This window comes from Chelonoidis abingdonii, chromosome 5 (assembly GCF_003597395.2).
Source record: "Chelonoidis abingdonii isolate Lonesome George chromosome 5, CheloAbing_2.0, whole genome shotgun sequence".
Lineage (NCBI taxonomy): Eukaryota > Metazoa > Chordata > Testudines > Testudinidae > Chelonoidis > Chelonoidis abingdonii.
Genome location: NC_133773.1, coordinates 96,214,653 through 96,233,618, shown reverse-complemented (window position 1 = coordinate 96,233,618; position 18,966 = coordinate 96,214,653). Strand labels below are relative to the sequence as shown.

Genomic DNA, 18,966 nt, shown 5'->3' with positions numbered 1-18,966 from the left:
GTTTCCACATTACATCTCTCCATATTTCTAGTAATGAAAGTTGTCTTCCGTTTGTGGGAAATACTCAGTTAACTCATGAGGGTATCAGGGTATTATTCTTAGGAACAAGGCAACTCAGTTAGGTGAGGGCATTGTAGGAAAAGGCTTGTGATGAAGGGTATCCTTGTCATTCCTTTCCAGAACTGCATTCATTTAACTGAGGATTTGGTAATGGCTGAAGCTGAGATGTAAGGCAATAGACTTAGCACATGCCTTTCCTGACGTTCACTATTATAGCTTTCATTTTCTTACAGCCAACAGGGGTCAGTGTAGTAGGGAACGGACAGTTTGCTATGTGGTCATGTATTCTTCCTACCTAATTTCCACTTGTCCATCACAAGAGGCTTGAAGGATACATGACCCTGCATTTGATTCCACTGCTGGGCATCCATATCCTCAACTTTTTGCATCATTCTTCAACCACAGTGGTCACCATAATATGGCTACTGAAAAGGCACAGCCCCCTCCTCCCAGACACTGGACTATATGTTAAATAAATTCCTTTCTAGCAAATATTTGATTCAGCTCTTACTTAGCATTCGAACAGCCTGATCTGATAGCTACTCTGAAGACAGTTCCATATGTAGGGAATTATAACACTGGACCCTGAGGAATAAGAATAATTACTGAAGTTGTTTGTGAGGAGATACATTCTGGTGGGCTAAGCAGGTTGACCATCTGTGATGTTCCAAGTGTGATTTCCAAGTGCTCTTTGACAAATTTGAAATGATCATTAAGCAAGACACTGTCCTCCAAAACAGCCTGGTAAATAAGGAGTCTGTCAAGGGCCTACCGTGCAGCAGACCTTATAACCACTCCAAGGAAGATCCCTTTTTGAACCCTTCAGAGGAGCAATGTCAGTCTCTGACACAGCAATGAGTATAAACATTCTATTAGCCCTTGGTAGGAAGGATTTTTTCAAAGTGTTATACTCAATCAGCACAAAATTCATACATTCCTAAAAGTCACTTGAATAGTGTTGAAATATGCTCAACTTGATTAGTGTATTTTCAAAACAGCAAAGCTGAAGGACTGTCAGATTAAAAAAATTAATTACCACAAGATGAAATATTACAGAAAGTAATAAAAGAAAAGAAACATGAGCAAAAGAAAGAATAATTCAATGTAAAAGTCCAAAAAGTATATTTAAAATAGAATTTTTCTGGAACAGAGACAGCAAGAGGATAGATAGTTATTATAGATATTACAGAAAGCAGGTAGGAGTAACTTGTTTTAATGTTCTCCCAAATTGTCATTCATTCTCATAAACGACCAGTGCTCTGGGTGTTAGAGGTAGTCATGACAATGAAAGGATCCTGTTCTAACCTCTGTAATACTGATGCTCTCCTATTTCTCCAAGAGTAACAAATTTCATTAATGAAACAGCTAAGGTCGCTGAAATTGGCATTAGAGTTTATATGACATACTATAAATTTCAGTATAGCTGTATTCAGGACCAGCTTTAGGAAGTGCGGGGCCCAATTCGAACATTTTCGGTGTGGCCCTGGCAGGGATGACTTAAAAAAAAAGTGGAAAAAAAAGCCTCTCATTTCTTTCATGTATTATTTACTTTCCATAACTATATGAATAATAAAATTATATACATTGCATCATATATGCTGTTGATTGGATGACCGCCATTTCAACATGTGTGGGTCCCGCCACTCCCGTGGAGGTGTGCACATGCGTTGGTCCGCAGCTGCTTCCCTGCCCCCTCATTGAAGCAGGTGTGGCAGGGTTAATGCCCTGGAACTGGCAGGCGAGCAGTGGAACAGGGGCTGGCTGGAGGGAGGACAGGGGGCTGACCTGGAAGTAGGCGTCTTAGCTGCAAGCAGGGCAAGGATGTGGGCTGGTTTGGAACAAGGGTGTGGGGCGGGCTGGCTTCAAGGCAGGGCCGCAGGGGGGTGCAGCAGGGGTTTGTAGGGCTGGGACAGAGGAGTCGGGATGGCTGGCTTCTAGGCAGTGAGGATTGCAGCCGGGGTTGACTGGAGACAGGGCACGGGGGTGCGGCTGGTCGAGTGTGCAGGGCTGGTGCGGGCAGGAGTGGGGGCTGGCTGGCTTTGGGGCAGGGCTCAGGGGTGTGTGGCAGGGGTTGGCAGGAGACAGGACAGGGGGTTGCAGGGGCTGGCTGTGGCACGGGGTGCAGAGCTGGCCTTGCGGCGGGGGGGGGGATGGTGTGGGCAGGTCACAGGACGTGCAGCAGAGGCAGCTGGAACCCCAGCCCCTTTAAGTGCCCCAATCCCCTTCTAACCCCCGAGGACCTTTTAAATAGAGCGGAGCAGCTGGGGAAATGCATGGGAGGCGGGGCTTCCGGTGGCTATTTGCAAGACCAGGTGGTAGAGGCAGCTGGAGCTCACACCCGTAAAAGTGAGCCGCGCCGCCTAGCCCATATCGAGGCTGCCCGCCAGGGCGTCAGGGCTAATTAAAAGGGCCCCAGCTCCAGCCGGGTCGCAGGGCTTGCCGCACTCGGCCGGAAGCTCTAAGACGGGAGAGCGGGGCTTGCCGCGCTTCAGCCGGAGCCAAAGCCTTCCGCACTCTCAGCCGGAGCGCAGCAAGCCCCCAGCGACTCCGCTCTCCCAGCTGCGAGCTCCGGTCGAAAGCGTGAGGCGAAAGCCCCGCCCCGCTCTCCTGGCTGGTGCTCCGGCCGGAGCGCAGCAAAGCCCCGCCGCCCCGCTCTCCTGGCTGGAGCCCCGGCCGGAGCGCGGCAAGCCCCGCCGCCCTGGCTGGAGCTCTAGCTGGGAGAGCGAGGCCACGCCGCGCTCCCGCTGGCACTTCATTCAAAGGAGCGGGACTATGGAGCAGACCGCAGCCGGGGACCGGGGTAAGTTTAAAAAAAAAAAAATTAAAAAGGGGCCTAAGGCGTGGGGCCCGATTCCCCGGAATCGGCCGAATCGGCCTAAAGCCGGCCCTGGCTGTATTTTTCAAACACTGTGGCCTACTTCCACAAAATATATAAATAAATAAATCTGGCTTTTCTGCTAAATAAGTTCATACAACACTGTTAGAGCCTCAGAAACTTCAATTACATATTCTGAGGTCATGCACACCACACTATATAGAGCACAAATGAGGGGGCTGAATTTGAGAAGGATAAATGTTATCTCTGCTGAGTTACTGAGCAGGGAAATATTTAGAAAGGCATCAGTGAAATAACAGATTGTTCTACGAACCCTGATTAGTCAGTGTAAAATTTCTTGGAGTAGGTCAGGGTAATTAATAGCATAAATCCATATAAGGTTAAAAAAAATCCTCTCCTGAATGCAAGATCAGTTACTTTGCCTGAGCAATGGTAACTCAAAATATGTTATGTTTTCACATATTAATGCCTAGTTAATATGCTAAAAACAAATAATTAGTACTTTTGAGTGAGATAGCTCCGGTGACACATTACTCAAAGAAGCAGAGCATTACACAAATTTATCATCAAAGCTCAGATTTCTAAAGCTGGTAAATAACACAATACATTTCCAGAAAATATTCTTTCAATGTTTTTAATTAATTTGCTTTGATTATGCTCAGATCCCTTTTTCCATTAGTTTTGAAAAGAATTATGACATCAAGAATTATAACAGTCAAAAACCAGTAGGAGAACACTTCAGTCTCCCTGGACACTCAATAAGAGGCTTAAAAGTTGCAATTCTTCAACCAAAAAACTTCAAAAACAGACTCCAACTAGAAACTGCAGAACTGAAATTAATTTGCAAACTGGACACTATCAAATTAGGCCTGAATAAAGACTGCGAGTGGCTGGGTCTCTACAAAAACTAATTTCCCCCTGCTAATACTCACACCTTCTTACCAACTGTTTGAAATGTGCCACCTTTATTACATTGAACTCATTAGCACTACAAAACTGATTTTTCTTCTCTTCTTGTCAACTGTTGAGAATAGCCCACTTCCACCTTAATTGAATTGGCTCGTTAGCACTGACCCCCTACTTGGTAAGGCAACTCCCATCTTTTCATATGCTGTGTATTTATACCTCCCTACTGTATTTTCTACTCCATGCATCTGATGAAGTGAGTTTTAGCCCATGAAAGCTTATGCCCAAATAAATTTGTTAGTCTCTAAGGTGCCACAAGGATTCCTCATTGTTTTTGCTGATATAGACTAACACAGCTACCGCTTTGAAAAGAAATAGAATTTTTCAATTCACCTCCTACAAGTACTGTACTGCAATCTCTTTTTCATGAAAGTGCAACTGACAAGTGCAGGGGTTTTTTGTACATTTTTTGTACATAATTCTACATTTGTAAATTTAACTTTCATAACAAAGAGGTTACACTACAGTACTTGTATTAGGTGAATTGAAAATACTATTTCTTTTGTTTCTGTTTTACAGTGTAAATATTTGTAATAAAAAATAAATATTTTTTACACTGTACACTTTGTATTCTGTGTTGTAACTGAAATCAATATATTTGAAAATGTAGAAAAATCCAAAAATATTTAAATAAATGATATTCTATTAACAGAACATTTAATCACGATTAATTATTTTTAATCGCTTGACAGCCCTACTATTTTCAAATACCACAGCTGACTTCAGTTTTGCAAAGTGTTGTGGGATAGTTGACATGAGAGAACAGAATTATGGGGTCAGCATAATATAGTCAGTTAACATAATTTCCCAATAGTTATATTTACACAATGTATATTATACTAATACCATATACATAATACCTATTAATGTGGTATACAGATATATAGTCTAAAAATGCTGTGTTCCTACTGCTAAAATAAATAATACTTTTGTTTCTAGAAGTTTGTCTAGTAACTATGTACACCACTGGTCACAGACTCCTGATGGGAAGAACCGCAGGTATCCAAACTGAGACCTGCTGAGTTAGACTGATTGATACACAGTAGACTATAGCTCACAGCCTGCTCTAGTAGTGCTGGAATTGTGACATTCCACCCCAAGATAGATAAAGGCACTAGGTCTGACACCTGAAGGTGTGGGCTCAGAGACATGACAAGGGTCGGAGATGCAGCTAGCCCTGAGTAAACAATTTATTGAGAATTATTTGCTCATTTCCTGTAGATGATCAAGTAATTTTATCAAAGTAAATGAATCTACAAGGTCAGATTTGCAATATCCTCTGTCACTAGTAATACTTTCCATAGCAGCAGCAGAAGCAGCATTAATCCTCTGGCTGCTACAGGGAGTTGACACTGAAAGCAGAATGCTACAAGGCCTTGTAATTGTAGAAGTCATTTGACATACTTAATATTAGAAATGGTAGATGGTTCCATCCCTGGAAATGGTGATGACCCATGACCATAAGGATGGATTCAATTACAGTTCACAGAACCTCAGTACCCATCTCCTGGTGATGAAACATCATTGACCTAACTACATGATGTGGGATTCTGTCAATACATATGTTTCATTGTCAACAGATATTAATAAGGTCAGAGATTTAGGCTATTTTAGACCAAGAGGGAGTGAATTTCAAACTAAAGCCTCATGTCACAAAGTCAGGGTGAACTGCATCTTAACAGCTTGACCTTAGATCCTTTCATTTGATGCAGCCAGCTGAGAGACCCTTGGTCAGTGTACACAGTAAAATTTCACCTGAACAGATCTGAGTTTGACTTTTCAAGTCTCCACACTAGAGTAAGGCATTCCTTTCCAATAGTGACATTAGTTTTATTCCTGGTGCAGACATTTCTTGTTCAGATACACAACATGGTGACTCTTTCCCTTATTAGCATCAATCTGCATTAGCAGAGCACTTAACCCTCTGTCTGAGGCATCTGTGAAAACCATAAAAGAATTGTCAAAGTCTGGGTTTACCAGAACCAGGTCTTCACTTGTCCCTTCCTTCAGAAGGCCTCTTGATACCGTTCAGTCCAGACCGCTTTGTCTGGTTTACCTTTTGTTTACAGTTCAGGGATGAGTAAATCTAGAGAGCTAAAGTGGGGTACAAAGCTCCTGTAATACCCAGCCATCCTGATAAAAGATTGGGCCTGTTTTGATGTCCAGGGGGCAGCCCAATCTTTTATAGCCTCCATAATCTGGCCACTTCCCACTTTACTGGCCCAGATAAGTCACCTAGGCTATTTCCTGCGCTTCTCCTTTACAGTCAATCCTACATCCTGAATGCATTTGAGCACTTTTCCAACCTGAGTCACAAGATTCTCCCAGGACTGACTAAAATATAAATATCATCAATATATGCAAAGACAGCCCCTCTGTCACTTTCAGTAGCTCATCCACCAGATACTGAAAGGTAGTTGGAGCCCGCTTGAGCGCAAAGGGCAAAACCACAAAGTCAAGAGGTGACAAATGCAGATTTAGGTCTATCGTCAGAATCCAAAGGTACCTGCCAATAATCTTTTGTAAAGTCAACTGTGCATCCCCCCAGCTTGTCCAGTATCTCATTCATTCTAGACATGGGGTATACATCACATACTGTGAAAGCACTAAGCTTTCCATAGTACACACAAAATCTGATAGTCCCAACCGGTCTTTAAAACAAAGCATTATTTATTTATCCCCCAAAGGTACAAAACACACAGAGCAAAGGGTTAAACAATAAGCTGCCTATATGCATGGGTCTTACACCTTAAGCTGTGCTTGCCAGCTTTTGGAAGTCTCCCTTAACCCAGCTAACTTCACCGCTGGCAGGGAGAAGCAGGCTGTCCTGCCCACATCTTCTGGGATGCTCCTTTTCAGTCTCTCTGTCAGCATATTGACAGCCTATACCCAACTTTCCTCCCCTCTAGGCTAGCACTACTAAGGTTTTAATATAGTCTTTGATCCTAGGTTCAGCCTGGGAAATAGAAACCTGACCAGCCTGGATGGAGCTGGAGAGAGCATATTCTCCAACTGAGAGTTCCCTGCATTGTTTCCTCTAGGAGCATTATCTTTACCATTGTTTATTTCCTCTTTGCTCCCCCTGCCCATACACACACATTAATTTTACTCCAGGATAATATCACACAGACAGACTGAGGCACATATGATATTTATTAAAAATATTAACAAATATTTGCCAATTCTCCACAGATCCTCACAGAGAACGTCCTGCTGTCAGCTCCCCTCTCTTACATCAAGGGAGCTCCTGCTCAAGTACCTCTTCTGATTGAAGCAGTGGTTATATGGCACAGGGAGAGAGATGGTCCCTCAGACAAGAAAAGATAAAGCTACCTAGGCCATGTCTGCATTTGCAATTTAGGAAAATCTACCCCATGTCATCTAGTCCAACTCTAAGTAGGGTTATCTAACATGGTACTAATCCCCTCTGTAGCTGGTTTAAACTAGCATTCCCACCATTGCTAGCAATGATGCGAGATTTCCTTCAAATTACCAGCACAAATGCAGACTTCATTGGTTAAAATAAAATCCAGTTAAACTACGCACACAAACTGGAGGCATCAGGGTAGGTCACAAAATACTGGTATATCATGTTCATAGTGAGAAACCTCATTTAGCAAGTGCTCTGCTGCATTCTGCTCCAGCTTCCATTTCCAAATGGACTCAAGGTGTGGTTCATGTGCAATGTAGCAGTCTAGTCTTAAGGCTGCCATTAGAACTGGTTGTGGTTTTTCAAATGAAAAAGGGAGGGGATTGAGCAAAAACAACCTTTTACTCAAAAGTGAAAAATAAACCACAAAAATCTTATGTCACAAAGCCCAAAGTCTTCAGAACAGTTAATCATTTTTTTCAAATTTAAAAATGTTATCAACACCACTATTGAAAGTTTTTATTTCCCAAAACCTGCATGTTTTGGTAAATGTAAATTTTCATTAAGAACTTCAATAACATTGTTGATGAAAAATTTTGATTTTGAAAGTATAAGAGAAAGGTAACGTGGGTCTCTTTTGAACCCTTTGAAATGGAAACTTCAAAATCTTCAACGTTTTTATGACATTTCAGTTTTAATTTTTCAGTCAGCACTGGTGGCAATAGCGTGAGAGTCAATGTAGCAAAGCCCCTACCCCACAAGCTCTGGCCAAAAGAAGATGGTAAAAGTCACTCTTTATTACTTGATCATATAACGGCAGCTAGGTATCTAAAAATACTGTGAGATAAATGGCACATACTTTCTATCAAAGGGGCCGAGATGTCTATATCTTCCAGTTGCTTTTCTCAACCCACCAGTATTAATTCCATTTTGTCAAGAGTGAGCCTCATACAGTCAGCCTTCATTCACGTCCCAGACTCTGCTGTATACTGAATACATCATTCAGATACTTTAGCAGAGTCAGAAGAAACAGCTGAGAGTCATAAATATAAGCATATTGTTTCCTTATTAATCCTTCCAGTGGCCCAATCACATCCCTGGTGAAGCTCCCTCCAGCTGGACGCTCACCAGGCTCTGTGTTTGGACCTCAATCACTGACCCCATGTATTAGGCTTCTTTTGGCCTGAGTAGGCTGCAGCTCTGTCTCTTTCCTTGGCTTCTCTGGCATGCTTCCTAGGCATAGGCAGTGCGCTATCCCTTCACAGAAATGGGACCCCAATGGCCCACCCTGTCCTAGGGCCCCAGAACAGTGCTGACCCCCCATCCCCTGACTCTCCAGTAGCTTAAACACAACCTTTAGCAGAGCTCCAACCTTGTTGGCACTCTGGGTTTACAGTTCTCCATGAACATGTGATAGTGAAATCAAATAGACACACAGACTTTGCAAAGGGTTCCAAAACAATTCATTCTTTACTTTAGCTAGCAAAAAAAATATAGGGACTTAGACCAGCTAAAAAAACCCATCTCTACACATTTCCCTGCCTCAGTTTCCTCTCCACTATTGAGCATTCTTGGGCTTAGGTCAGAGTCATCTAAAAAGTCTAGGATTTCCCTGTCTTGCAAATGGTTTCTCCAAATCATGGTCACTCTCTCTCACGATTAGTCTCTCTCCCTCCCTCTCCTCTGCAGCCAGTTTTCTTCTTCTTTGACTGGTCCAGCAGTTAAAAAGAACCCCTTTGCTTAAAAAAAAAGTTCATGCATTTCTGTTCCTCTCTCTTGTCCAAACTTTCTTTGTTGTGAGTCCCTTTGAGTTCCCCACAACCACCCACCCCCATGTCTCTGGCTCTGGTTTTTAAGACCCAGCATTAACATCTGATATCTCTGTTCTCTTGTTTGGGGATATTCTACTTTCCAAATCCCAGCCTCCCATAGAGAAGTTGAAGAAAAGTGGTTTCACCCAGGATATGGCCATCCCCTTGTCCTAAGGTGCTCTCATTTCAATGGGAGCTATCAAAATTTAATGCCTCTCAGGCGGAAGATGGTGTATTCCACATACACTGAGGCATTCAATGATACAGCAATTTCATTAAATCAGCCAGAATTAATATGCTGTACATAGAGAGATACCTCAAATTGTCACAAGCCCATAATGCACACTACACAAGAGGATTGACAAGCTGGATCCCCATATGAGGATGCACATCAGTTGCCAAAATTACTCCCTTTGGAACACTCTGCAAGAAGGGAATGGAATCACCAGAGGTCAAGTCCATTCACTCATGGTTGGGTTTATAGGTGAGTCAACAATACTTCATGATCAGTGGTACCAAGTACAAGGGATGGATTCAGTGCAGTCTCTGGGAGAGATGAGTTACCTGTTTCCCACAGTACAGGTTCCACTTAGCACTAATACAACTTTGTAATCAAATATTGAAGAAGTTAAAAAATTGCAATTAATGTGAAGAAATATGTGACAATCTAGCTAAAGCATAGATTCTCCTTAAATAAAATTCTTCTTCCTTTAGCACTTCTCCACCCTTTAGATGACTGTGAACAAAAGATCATTATGAAGTCTACTAACCCTTCAATAGAGTGATTTGTTGTAAGGACAGCATGCTTCTTCAGAAGCCTCTGGAAGCCAATCAGATGCCATTAGCCTGCAAGGGAAGATCAACAAAGCATGTCCCTTACCAAAACAGGAAAAGTGTGTCCCTCCCACAAACTACAGACTGTAAATGATCAATCCATGACAGCTCCAACTGCAGCCCACATATCATATCATGAGTATACCCAGTTTTATAGATTTAGCCAACCACCATATACAATAGTGCTGTGGATGTCATGAAGGCCACAGTGCTGCTGGAACTAGGCGTAGGGGGGAGAGAGGATGCTACCACACCCTCTAGCTTGAATAACAAACACCAAATACATGGTTTCTATCATCAGCACCCCCACTATAAAAATTGTTCCAGCACCCCTGGGTGGCCATGAAAACCATCAGCTGACTCAGACAATCCATCATCCACATCAATTATGAAATAACTGAGCCACAGCACATCAGACAAAAACTACTACTATTTTTAGGCAGAGATGGGTCTGTACGCCTAAACTGAAATCATGTGCCAATTGTCCCCTACTACACAGTGTGGATCCAGGATTTTGTTCAGCCCATTACAGGAATAGGGGGCATTTGTTTGGTTTGGACTGTGATCTGCACTTCTCCAAAGTCTATGAAGGCTCAGGTGCAGGGTGCTTGATGTGGGACTATTACTTGAAAAAATAGTTTTATCTTTTAAGATGGAGCAAAAAAAGAACCACTCTAGTTTAAATGAAATTTTTAGAGGACCTCGCTGCAGTACCTGGTTTTGGCAAAGGTTTCTTCCTAACACTCTTGTATGGTTTGCAGTGGTTTAGCATAATGCCATCCTTTGATTACCCCTCCACTGTGACAGCCTCCTTGGAGGGATGTCTTGCCTAGCGTTTGAGCTGCTCAGAACTACTCAGCGCTCTCACAAGCCGTCCGGAATGAGCGCTTGCTTTAAGTATGCATAGTCATGTGCACTGGTGCTCAGGATCCTTGGAGTTTCTGCCTTGGGTATCAAACACCGGAATCAGCAGAGGGCGGGCGTTATGTTTTATCGGGGTGAAACCCCCTTGGAAAACTCCGAGGCTACTTGTTGCCCTATTACACTGATTTCTGCACTTCACATTCGGATGGGGAAATAAACAAACATGTAGGTACGCAGACTGGGATCACAGATCCCTCAAGCACCTTTATGCTGTGGTGAAAGGGGGCGGACTGTAGCCGTCACAGTCCTCTTCATCGACATTCAGGAAATGTCCGGGAGGAAAATAACAGACTGATGCTTTGAAGTGCCTCTTACACCCACCCCCTTTCCCCTCGGCGTTCTCACGTCAGAGCCGCTGGGAGAGGTGAGAGTTGGTGGTGTGACTCTATGCAGTGAATGCGTCCAGGCATTGTGTCCAGCTGTACCACAGCAGCACGCCTGTTGCAGTGTTGTGTCTCTCCATGGTGCACACATAGGATTCCTTCCCAGGTGTGTCTGCCACCCCTCGGGAGCCGCGTAAGCTATTCATTGTGCTAATATACAACAAAGGAACAACCCCAAGGCAGGGTGTAGGCTACCACTGTACGCGGAGGGCTGCGAGGAAGAGCGGTAGTAGCATTCAGGTGTTGCACAAGCTTTTGCTGATGCCTGCCGGGGCTGTGGGGGGAGGGGAGGGGAAGCGGGTACTTGCCACTTATGTGATGGTTGTAAGCGTGGGAAGCCGAGTGGCTCTCTCGTTTGTGGAGCTTCTGTTGTCCGTGTCAGTTACAATAGAGGCTTTTGCTCCAGCCACAAAACATAATCGGAGAACAGCTCGTTGGCTTGCTGTTTCTCTTATTCCGCCCCACTCCCCACATCTGGGACAGACCTGGTTATAGTTTCTCTGAACACTTTCCACCGCCGGCTATGTCCCGAACCATTTCCTGTGCTCTAAGCTCCGTCCAGATCGACAGCCTCCAGTTGCAATGTGCAATCGGAGACTGTCCACACTAGATGCCAAAGCATCGCCTGGTTCTGTCTGAGCCCATCACGCTGGGCTCAGCTTGTGTGGGGGAGAAAACCTTGCTGCCACCGCAGGTGCTTTCCTGGTCTGCTCTGAGAAGCCTGGCTGAAGAGATCGGTAACTTTGAGAGATTTGGATCTGCTGACTGTTTTACACAAATTGTTTTCAAGGCAAAAGGTGTCTGTGGAGATCAAGCGAGGTCCGCGCATGCGTTGGTCTGTTGGGAATTATTGCTCTGCCTTGGACTAAGTTGCATTCCTTGGATCTTCGCAGAAAAGCCAATTCTGCAGACAGAGTTAGGAATGTGGACAGTTCACAGTCGAGAGTATTTTGGGATTCTCTCGTTCCCGGTGATGATAGCCATGGTCTGCTGTGCGCAAAGGTGAGCGTTATTCTCTGGCGTGCTCTCTCCCGCTTGTTAGTGCCTGTGCGAATCGTTGATCTAATTATTTTTGGAGGTGTACGTGCTTTCTGTCTGCCTGCAGTTTTAGCGTTGATTCTCAATCCAATCCGTCCTTCTTCCCTTCAGCGTTAATGAGCCTAGCAACATGTCATACGTGAAAGAGACAGTGGACAGATTGCTCCATGGATACGACATTCGCTTGAGGCCAGACTTTGGAGGTAATTTGTCAGTCTTTTTCAACGTGTAGCACAACCGTGTTGCATTTCCTGTATCAGAGGGAAACCTCAGTTGAAATGCAAATTAGTCTTTGTAAATGGTTGTGGGCCAATTTATGACCAAATACACACACAAACACACATACTCACATGCGTTCACACACCTCCTGATGTACCCAACTCACACGTGCAAAGACACACACGTTTATATATGCCACTCCACAGCCAGGCACAGGGATGATGCTTTTAAATGTCTATGATGTGCATAACAAAAACCCCTGTTTCCGACTGAAGGTGCTCCTGTTGACGTCGGGATGAGGATAGACATTGCCAATATAGACATGGTTTCAGAGGTCAACATGGTGAGTACACGCTCTGCATTAAACCACAGTTCTGAAATTGTTACATTTTGTGCCTGCCCCTTACAGTTCAGTTGGGGGAGAGGAGTCTCAGACTCGTATCTGTGCTGCTTTTTCTTTCGTGCCAGAGCAAGGAACGATTCGCGGAGAGCTAAACACGATGAGTTCTTTTTGGAGACAAGCTGCTGTTAGCTGCGCTGGGGAAACCTGCTTGGGACGAATTTGCACAGTGTTGTTCCGTCTCCTTTCATGTCCTTTTAAAACACGGCACGGCGCCATCTGCCGATCGTTGCGCCTCACTGCCTTTCAGCACCAAGGACAGCTCCACCCTTCCTCGCTCTCTCAGCCCCCAGAGCCCTGGGCGGCTGGGGCCGGGAGATGGGGGTTTAAAAAAAGGCATATTTGACAAAATGACAATGCTGCATTTGTGGAGTCTGGGAGGCAGGGTCTAGGGGCAACCACACTTCCCTGACTGTTGATTGGTTAGGAGACTGAGATCCTTTGCCTTGGCAAAGGTGGCTAACAGTGTTCAAGGTGCGGGAGGAGGGATGGTGGATTTTGCGTGTCTCTATGCAACTTCTAGAGCTACATATTCAGACTGCAGGAGCAGAAATCTGCTCTGAACCTCCCATTTGCTTTTGAAACCCAGAGGCACCTGTGGGAAGGGGCGAGATCGTTGTATTAGGAAGTTGGAGGGCAAAGTGTAGTCTGTTTATACAGTATTTTAATCGCCTCTTGTGATTTGGTGTGGAGGAAATAGTCAAAGCAACAGTAGCTGCTGCTAGGCTGTCTGCTAAGTACCATGTTTTGCGAGAGTAACAATGCTGCTGAGACTCAGGGCTGGCAGAATTGGTACTTCTTGAGACAGAGCAGAAGCCTGTTGATTTCCCTCTAGTATTCCAGAGTTCTCTTGCCTGGGACAGGTGGATTGTAATTGCCGAATGACTGACAAATCTTGGCTGTGATGTGAAGTACTTTATCACTCCGCAAGCAAATATGTCGTTGAGGATTTTAACAGCAATTGGGGTTGGGGGAGAGGTTGAACGGCTTCGATCAGGTTTTAGTTCGGTGTCCAATCTCTCATAAATTGCCTGCTAAAAGCAAACAGTTTGATATTGCAGATTGGATCACATACTTTGGAGTAGCAGGATTAATAGCAAATGTCTGTGTAAAGGAATTCAGGGCTGCTAAGAAGACAAGTCATTTAGAATAGTTCTATAATTTGAATATACTTAAATCAGAATTTTGAAATTGCTCACTGCATTTAAATATATGTAATATATAAGGTTTCTGTTTTACTCTTAGTGTTTTCACCCCAAGTCAACTATATATATTTGAAATACTAGAAATATTCAGAAATATTAAAGATTCCTGGTACATATTTTTGACAGATGGACAGACTGAATTTCTTTGTCAATTGATTTAGATGGTAGAGATAAAGGCTATTATAAAGAAAGAACATCACCTTCACAAACTAAAAACTTCTCAACATAAAAGCAAAGAAAAAAACTAATGCTGGAAAATGCTTTTTTTCACTGGGAAAAAAATGTATATACATAAGGGAAGCTCCACAGCTAATTGGCAAAATTAGAAAAATGAAAACTGGTTGAGGGTCAAATAAAATGTAACTTCAGACAAAGGCATGTGCTACATTGTACTTGATTGTGTTAATTTCATTGCTGAGATGACTGAATTATAATAGGTATGAATGCAAAAGTAAAGCACAAAATATCTAGTGCTGGATTGGTTTCACATTCTCTTCTGTTACTACAGAAAATGAAAATCAGTTAGAACTTTTAATCTCATCAAAATCATTTCTGATTAATATACTTCAAGGGCATTTTGGTGGGGGGGGGCAGTCTCAAATGAAAATCTAAGGTACTTTTGTCCCATCTGAAGAGGAACATCTATGCAACTAAAAGGAATTGGATAGCTGTGCTTTGTTTTGATACCCACTGTCAGTTTATTGAAATTTCACAAAGTATAAGACATTTATCAGTCTCAAATTAATTTCCCTTTTCCTAATATTAATACAGTCTAATATTTATCACTGGAATGCTTAAAAAGACAGTATTTTTTCTCTTCAGATTTATTTTTACTACTCAACTGTATATCTTACTTTTCTGTTGTTGAATATAGTTATATTTATTTTAGTGTCACAGTTACATTGTAAGTTCTTTGGGGCAGGGACTGTTTTCACTATATGTGTTGTGCCCAGCACAATGGGGCCATGAATGGGACATAAAAGCTATATCTTAATTCAAATGTTAAGTAATAATAAACAATAGGTGGGAAAAGGGAAAACACAATGGACAGACTTCGCAAATTCTAACTTGCAGAGTTCCTGCTGAACTTTCCTTTCAAACAGAAAATGTTAGTGATGGGGTGGAGGAAAGACCATATAAAACTTGCATATGTCAAGGCTAAGCAAGGGGGACAAACCCTATCCTCACCCGCAAACCATTCCCTGGGAGCAGGGTCAGACTCCACAGACTAGTCACTGAGAAAACTATCCCTTCTAACATAATGGCTGCCTTAGATGATGTGTCTACCTCTGCCATGACTTTATGCTGACATCCTTTTCAGGTGTGCAGGAGCAAAGTGAAATTAATGCCAACACTAATGGTACTAAAAGCCTTATTCTGTGAGGTGCAGAATATGCTGGATCCTCAAATGGGAGTTTGGGAGCCATGCCACAGGAGGCACACAGTGCTGTGCAGGGTTAATTATGTTGTATTTTCTGGCAGTATTTCCACTTGGGGCTGCACAGAGCATGATCCATAATGTGTCTGCCCTCCCCCAGCTCCACTCCCTTCCCACACCAGCACAACAAAGTCTGCAGATAAAAAAAATTGAGGGAGTTGCACTGACACAACCATTCTGACAATGATCTCTTTACGCTAGCAGAGAAAGGTATAATATGATCCAATGACTGAAACTGAAGCTAGACAAATTCAGACTGAAAATAAGGTGTAATTTCTTAACAGTGAGAGTAATTAACCATTGGAACAATTTACCATGTGTCCTGGTGGATTCTCCATCACTGACAATTTTTAAATCAAGACTGGATGTTTTTCTAAAAGATATGGGGAAGTTCTATGGCCTGTGTTATACAGGAGGTCAGACTAGATGATCACAATTGTTCATTCTGGCCTTGGAATCTATGGATCATAGATTCATAATCTATGAAAAGACTGACAAGACTAGAAACCCTTCACTCAAACATTGGCTTTCCTACTTTCCTATTTCTGTCTTGCTTTACCATCACAGAGATGTACTTTGCAAACTGGTTTACTATAGTGAAATAAACTTAAATTAACGTACAGATGGTCCAATGGTTACAGCACTAGCCTGGGACTCAGCACTTCTGCAAATCAAGCCGCTTCGGTTCCTTGCTTTAGGTACCAAGTTTTTACAAGCTGATCCAAACCTTCACTTCCTCTTTCTATTTATGCGCAGGAAATACTAACTCATATACTGACAAATGCTTCAAACCAGATAATTATCCTTTCGTTTTCATTACATTTCCAAGGCCAACGAGGTGGCCCTCTTCACCTTTTCAAAATGCTTGAGGCTCGTTAGCTAACTTCTGACCCCACGCCCCTTTTCCATTCCCTCTGCTGCTGCTTCCCCTTGCTAAATTACTTATTTATATACACCTATTTTAAAAGCTATTAAAAAACATTTCTAGCATAATAAAAACCAGCATGTGGTGTTGGTGGTGTTGGTGGTTTATCTGTTTACAAAGCAGCAGCAATGAAGTTTCCCTGTTAGGAATTGTTATGCCTCAGGTAGCTTTTTTACTGGGGAATTTAATTATAGCCTAAGAGTAGTAGCTTCTGGCTAAGAGGGGTGAAAACATTATTTACTGCTGGAATCTAAACCTAGGCTATAGCCCTGATCCAAAGGCCACTGAAGTGGAGGAAAGCCCATATAATATATTTCAATATATGACTTTGTAATACACATTTCTAATCTAAATAGAGCCAAATGGTGATATTTAGCCACCACTCTCAGTAACAGACTGTTTGTAGCTTCACTGCCCCAGAAGGTGTTCAGGGAAGGGTTAAACCTCTGGTGTCATTGTGGAGACTACACTGTGCTTTAGATTGGTGCAATCTCCTCCACTTATGATGCAGAGTCCTGAACCCACCTCCTTCCTGCCTCACTTCCTTTCTAGTGCTGGGCACCTTGGGGCTGCACTGAGAGAGCAGCCCCTGTGTTCTTTCCAGGGCAAATTTGCAACTGTGTCGGGTTCTGCACTTTTTTTTCCCAAGCTCCATGAGATGTTATTGGCATGACAAGTTATACAAGTGTTGCCAAAGCAATTAAAACCACAGCCTCCTCCCCCTCTGTGTCCCCAAGTATAAGCCTGTCTCAATCTGGACCACAAGCAGAACAGTCAAAACTATTTTGAAAATGTCCTTGTTGCAGGGGGCAACAGTTAGGGTTCGTTTGCCCGGTGTACGTATCCCAATTATTACACCGGAATGGAGAAGCAAGTCTCTTTATTTAATATCAAATAAGGTGCAGGAGATACAAATCTCAAATCATGCACTAATCACTATCCGTTGCCATGTCTTATATACCTTACTTGTTTACAGAGATGTTCACAGGTGCTACAATTCATCATTTACAATTCATTAACTACCGGATCTTTTAATTAACTATATCCTTAACCCATACTACTGACCCCCCCCCTTTGATCGATTACCTCCTGTACCACAAACAAAAGAACAAAAGAAAATGATAAATGATCACATGTACTTATGCTAGCTAGCAGGCCTAAGAATGTAAACTTCTGACCCCAGGCCATATTGCCGAGTTACTTGGAGTTTCCCCCCCCCCCAACAATCCCCCCTTTGAGAATACTCAAAAGCCTTTTGTTGAGTTTTTTCATACTCATTGCTTAGAATAAGGTTAAAGGGTAAGCCACCCAATGCTGGCAGCGAGACCGCCCTAAGGGGGTACATTTCTGTTGGCTGACGAAGGGCAGAAAGACAACCTTTACCGCAAGGCAATCCTATTCGAATGCCACAGCAAAAGAGCAATCCAATTGCTACTACCACTAGCAGGGAGGTAAAAATGCTTTTAAGCCACCCAAACCAATTACCAAAACCCCAAGAACCCCACCAATTACTGTCACTATTTTGCGTTATATGAGTGACAATGTCACGCAACTTAGCCGACCTATTTTCAATACTTTGGCTGTGATCAGAAAGGTTAAAGCAACAGAGGCCCTTGAATTTCTCACAGCCACGATTATGCCTTAAGAGGAGGTAGTCTATCGCAGCGCGATTTTGGAGCACCCCTTCTCAGACCCCTGAGAGTTCCAAGGCCAAGTCAGAGATTAAAGTGGAAGTTAGGTTAATAGACTTGGTGAGGGCACAGGCCACTTTAGCAAGTTGGAGCTCTGCATCTAAAGCCAGACCTGGGACTCCGATCAATGAAGTAGCAAGGGCTACGGCCTGAGACTTAGACACCAGATTTACCTTAGAATCGCATGTTTCATCCAGAGGCATGCCACGCCGAGCCCTCTGGGCTCGGGTAGGTCCAGGCGTTTCTAAAACTAGAGCACGGCCAGGGATAACCCCCATGGTTAATCACCCTAAAGAACAGCCCCCCCCCCCAAGCTATTAGCTGCTAAAAGGGCCCACCAGTTATTTTCCAGGGAGTGAACGGGTGAAGGGGCCAGCTGTCCAGAAACAGTAAATACCCATACAAGAATTAAAAACATGGCTGAGTTATACAGAGTTATTTACGTTTAAACAGTAACTTAAGTCCCAAATCCTCCGATGTTCTGGTTCCGGCCGGCTGAACAGTCCACTGCTTGGGGTCAGGGTTCTGCGGTGGAGGTACAGCTTTTAGTCGGGAGTAGTGAATCCAGCTCTTGTGTCCCTCTACTTTGGCCGCCGTGTGGGAAACCAGTAAAACGAGATAGGGTCCTTTCCACTTCTCCTGGAGGCGTTCGTCTTTCCAGGTACGAACGAGGACGAAGTCACCAGGCTGTAGGGAATGGACAGGGGCATCTAATGGGAGTGGCTGGGAGTCCTTAACGTACCTGTGAAGGGAACATAAAACAGCAGACAGGGAACACATATACTGAGATAAATATCAACACCCAACCTCCCATTCCCCTAGCAGGATCGGGGTACCATTCATAGGCCATGTCCTTCCAAACATAA

General features: G+C 43.4%; 1 protein-coding gene across 1 annotated transcript in view; it reads left to right on the top strand.

Moving 5' to 3' along the window:
• The first annotated feature begins 11,069 nt into the window (after positions 1-11,069).
• Positions 11,070-18,966, top strand: part of GABRB1 (gamma-aminobutyric acid type A receptor subunit beta1) — a 231,229-nt gene continuing 223,332 nt past the window's right edge. The window contains exons 1-3 of the mRNA XM_075066493.1: positions 11,070-12,186; positions 12,334-12,425; positions 12,717-12,784. Coding sequence (XP_074922594.1) covers positions 11,795-12,186; positions 12,334-12,425; positions 12,717-12,784 — 552 coding nt within the window. The 5' untranslated portion in view covers positions 11,070-11,794. The remainder of the gene's footprint in view (positions 12,187-12,333; positions 12,426-12,716; positions 12,785-18,966) is intronic.